The 3,676-nt window shown below is 45.6% G+C and overlaps 1 protein-coding gene across 1 annotated transcript; it reads left to right on the top strand.

The window, feature by feature from the left end:
- Positions 1–302: 302 nt before the first annotated feature.
- On the top strand, positions 303–1,926 carry LOC122011582 (polygalacturonase-like). The gene is made up of 3 exons (XM_042567965.1): positions 303–787; positions 860–1,149; positions 1,221–1,926. Exons 1-3 carry the CDS (start codon positions 353–355, stop codon positions 1,672–1,674), a joined length of 1,179 nt encoding a protein of 392 aa, XP_042423899.1. The 5' UTR covers positions 303–352; the 3' UTR covers positions 1,675–1,926.
- Positions 1,927–3,676: the final 1,750 nt, after the last annotated feature.

Below are 3,676 nucleotides of genomic sequence, written 5' to 3'. Positions count from 1 at the left end.
TTCAATTTAAGCAGGAAGTTAGGTTCCATTACAAACAAATTACTACCATGTTGAATGCCAAATTTTTCATTTTCCTTTCCATCTTCCTCGTCCATTCAATAGCTCTAGTTGAGCTCCACCAAACACCATTCTCGCAGTCAAACTAACTCCTCTCTCTTTGTCTTCAAATTACTTTTTCTATAGTCTCTTCTCCCATGGATTCAAACCAAAGCTAGTCTAAAGTTATTTGGTGGCAATTGTTCGCTAATTTCCCACCCACTCGATCCTTTAAATACTACGATCCTCAATTCTACTCCCACCCACTTAACCATTTTATTCGATTCATTTTCTTCCATTTTTCTGATTCAATTTGATGGCGAAGCTCACGAACTTCAGCCCTCTCTTCCTCCTCCTCTTCCTCTGTGCTCGATCAAGCGCAGCTGGCAACTACAATGTGCTCACCTTCGGGGCAAAGCCTGGCGCCGGAGACGCTGCCGGAGCTTTCCTCAAGGCCTGGTCCGCCGCCTGCAGCTCTTCCTCTGCTTCAACCATCTACGTGCCCACGGGGAACTTCTTGGTGAGCCAGGCACGCTTCGACGGCCCGTGCCGGAGTCCCTCCATCAAGTTCTCCATCGACGGAACCCTCGTCGCGCCGTCGGAGTATACCGGCTCCTCAGGTGCATCCGGCCATTGGATTGCTTTCAGCAACGTCGACGGAGTTTCCATCAGCGGCGGCCGTCTTGACGGCCGCGGCGCCCTGTTGTGGGCCTGCAAATCGGCTGGCCGGAGCTGCCCCGCCGGCGCATCGGTAAACGGGATCTTTACTTTGTTTTAGTTAGGAGTCGCAATTACTGATTCGTGTACATGTCGGTGAATGCAGTCGTTGACTTTTACCAGCTCCAAGAACATCGCCGTCGATGGCTTGACGTCGATCGACAGCAAGCTTTTCCACATCGTGATCCTTCAGTGCCAAAACGTCAGGTTGCGAAACGTCAACATCCACGCGTCCGGGAGCAGCCCAAACACCGACGGCATCCACGTCCAGATGTCGACCGACGTCGACGTCGTCCGCGCCAACATCAGGACCGGCGACGACTGCATCTCCGTCGGCCCCGGATCCGCCCACCTCTGGATCGAGCGCGTCTCCTGCGGCCCCGGCCATGGCATAAGGTAATCAAACTCTGCAAATTCTCTAATTCCGACGACAAAAACACCAACAATTCGTCGATCAATCAATGCAGCATCGGGAGTCTGGGAAGGGGGCAGGGCTTGCACGAAGAGAGCGTGAGGAACGTGACAGTTAAAACAGTTCAGTTCTCCGGCACGCAAAACGGAGTGAGGATCAAGACTTGGGGATCAAACATTCCCGGCCATGTCCGGCAAGTCGTCTTCCAGGATGTGCTGATGAGAAATGTGAAAAACCCGATCATAATCGACCAGAATTACTGCCCTGAGAACAGAGGCTGCCCCGGCCACAACTCGGCTATAAAGATTGACCAAGTACAGTACCTGAACATTCGAGGGACATCGGCCACGCCGGTGGCGGTGAAGTTCGACTGCAGCCGGAGAAACCCATGCAGTGGAATCAGATTACAGGGCATAAAGCTGAGCTATCAAAGTAGACAGGCACAGTCCTCCTGCAAGTTCGCAAATGGGGTGGCTTCTGGATTGATTGCACCACCAAGCTGCCTGTGACAGAGATAAATTGTCAGGGAAGAAAATTTGTAGGTTGTCTGTGCGTTGGCAGGATCAGGCCGGCAACCTCTTGAAGTATAAATATATTTATTTAGTTTCTAATTCACTTTGTTTTACTCCGATTATGCACGTTCAGCTCATTGTGTTGTTTCTTTTATGGTGTCCTGTAAAATGCTCTCAGTCGGAACTGGTTTATAGTGTCCTGTATAAAACTTGGATTAGAATCTTATTATAGCAGTGTTTACAGAACCAGATAAAATGTTAACTTTGATACTCAAATTGCCATCTAGAATCTATGTTGGCACAATGCAATATTGGTATGGGTATTCTATGAGTCTTGCACATAGAGATCAATGGACTCTTGTGTGTGTAAGAATGTTGGATCTATTCCTTGTGATTAAGAACAAACATCATAGGATTTCGGAAGTTAGTTCCGGTGAGATCCCTCTAATGTTTAAGTCACTAAAAAGCGTAGTGAGTAATAGAGTATGAAAGTGGGATAAATTGATCTCTAAATGACAAACATACTTGAGTATTTATAGGCAGAAGTTAGAGATATTTGCAAAAATTGTGACTATAATTAATTTCTTATAAATAAGAGGTCGTTTAGCTGTTTCAACCACTAATCTCTAGTCACCTTTATTAATGTAAATTGCTCGGACGTTATTGATCATTAATTACAAAATGATGATCATAGGGGATCAACGTAGGAATGATGGAGCGACTGTGCAAGGCAAGTGGCTACAGGCTATAGAAGGGCTACAGATGTGGTCTACTATGAGAAGAGGTAGTGAGATTAGGGAATTGAGCTCGTAGTGGAGGGTTCTAAGAGTTGAACTCAGATTGGAGAACTCATGAAGCTAATTTAGCTCGAACTTAGCATAATTGGTGATTGATATGGTGGATATTGAAATCCTCCACGTAGGACTAGATGATCACAGGATGATCAAAACCCGATCAAGTTAATGCGATGGGGGTCACCGATTGAATCATATAGACCCCTAAAGATTTTGACTCACCACACTAGGGTCTTGTCAGAAACATGTTATCGATGAGGCTCACCTGACTCCAAGGATTATGTTCCATTCAACTCGACTCATTTTCCTCTAATTTGATCTTTCAGAGGACCTTCAACCAAATTGGATTACTCCTACCCGTTGCCCGCTCAGCTAGTGGAAGCATCGTTCTGATTAGCTCCTTGAGACTTCAGGGTTGGGCTCCACCTTTCTCAAGTAGCTCTGATGCACTCGGTCGGTCGAATTCCTTTGACTCCCAAAGGTCATGCTCCCTCCGACTTCATGATCCGATCGGCCATTTTGGTCGAATCCTTCCGACTCTAGGAGCTCAACTCCCCTCAATTTCTTATAGATGAACAAACATCATCAAACCAGTCCATCCGAGACCAAGGGCTTTGCATTTATATGTTACATTATCCAACTGAGCCCCCACTAAAATTCCTCTTATGTGGGCATGTCCTCGAGAACCCAACATGTCATGTGGTATACGGGCTAACCCTATAATAAATGCTACACGTGAAATGCCAAAAGGACGTGTGACAGTATCATACTATTATTATATGGATATGGGATATCGACGATGAGATTGATCAATAAAAAAAAATACAACGATTTGACATTTCCCTCAGTATGATATGATGTCCAATTAACGAGAGAGATTACAAATATATTATATACCTCCCCTATGAATACAGTTACATTTTTTTTCTACATGCACATCTCATATTTCTACTACTATTCATCTTCTACATCTCCTTCACCTCATTGACTTGAGCATCAAAGTGATTACGTCGGAGAACCCCTTTGGCCTGCTTGCTAACATTCCTTCTTCCTCCCTACTCTGTGAGTTTGCAGGTGTTCCTGCTTCGAGGTCTTCTTCCAAGTCAACTTTGAAGCCAGCTCACCTGTAATCCTGCTTTCACCAATTTCAGATAGGCACTATAAAATCGAGCGTTTAGCGACAGACTTATTCCATCGCTAATTCG

Source organism: Zingiber officinale, chromosome 8A (assembly GCF_018446385.1).
Source record: "Zingiber officinale cultivar Zhangliang chromosome 8A, Zo_v1.1, whole genome shotgun sequence".
NCBI lineage: Eukaryota > Viridiplantae > Streptophyta > Magnoliopsida > Zingiberales > Zingiberaceae > Zingiber > Zingiber officinale.
Note: the sequence above shows the minus strand (reverse complement) of the source record. Positions and strands in the feature narration are given on the sequence as shown.

What these genes read in the sequence shown, in the direction of transcription:
- LOC122011582 (XM_042567965.1), top strand. Translation starts at nt 353, where the DNA reads ATGGCGAAGCTCACGAACTTCAGCCCTCTCTTCCTCCTCCTCTTCCTC. An exon ending in GCTGCCCCGCCGGCGCATCG is followed by an intron (nt 788 to 859) that starts GTAAACGGGATC and finishes CGGTGAATGCAG; the next exon opens with TCGTTGACTTTTACCAGCTC. An exon ending in GGCCCCGGCCATGGCATAAG is followed by an intron (nt 1,150 to 1,220) that starts GTAATCAAACTC and finishes CAATCAATGCAG; the next exon opens with CATCGGGAGTCTGGGAAGGG.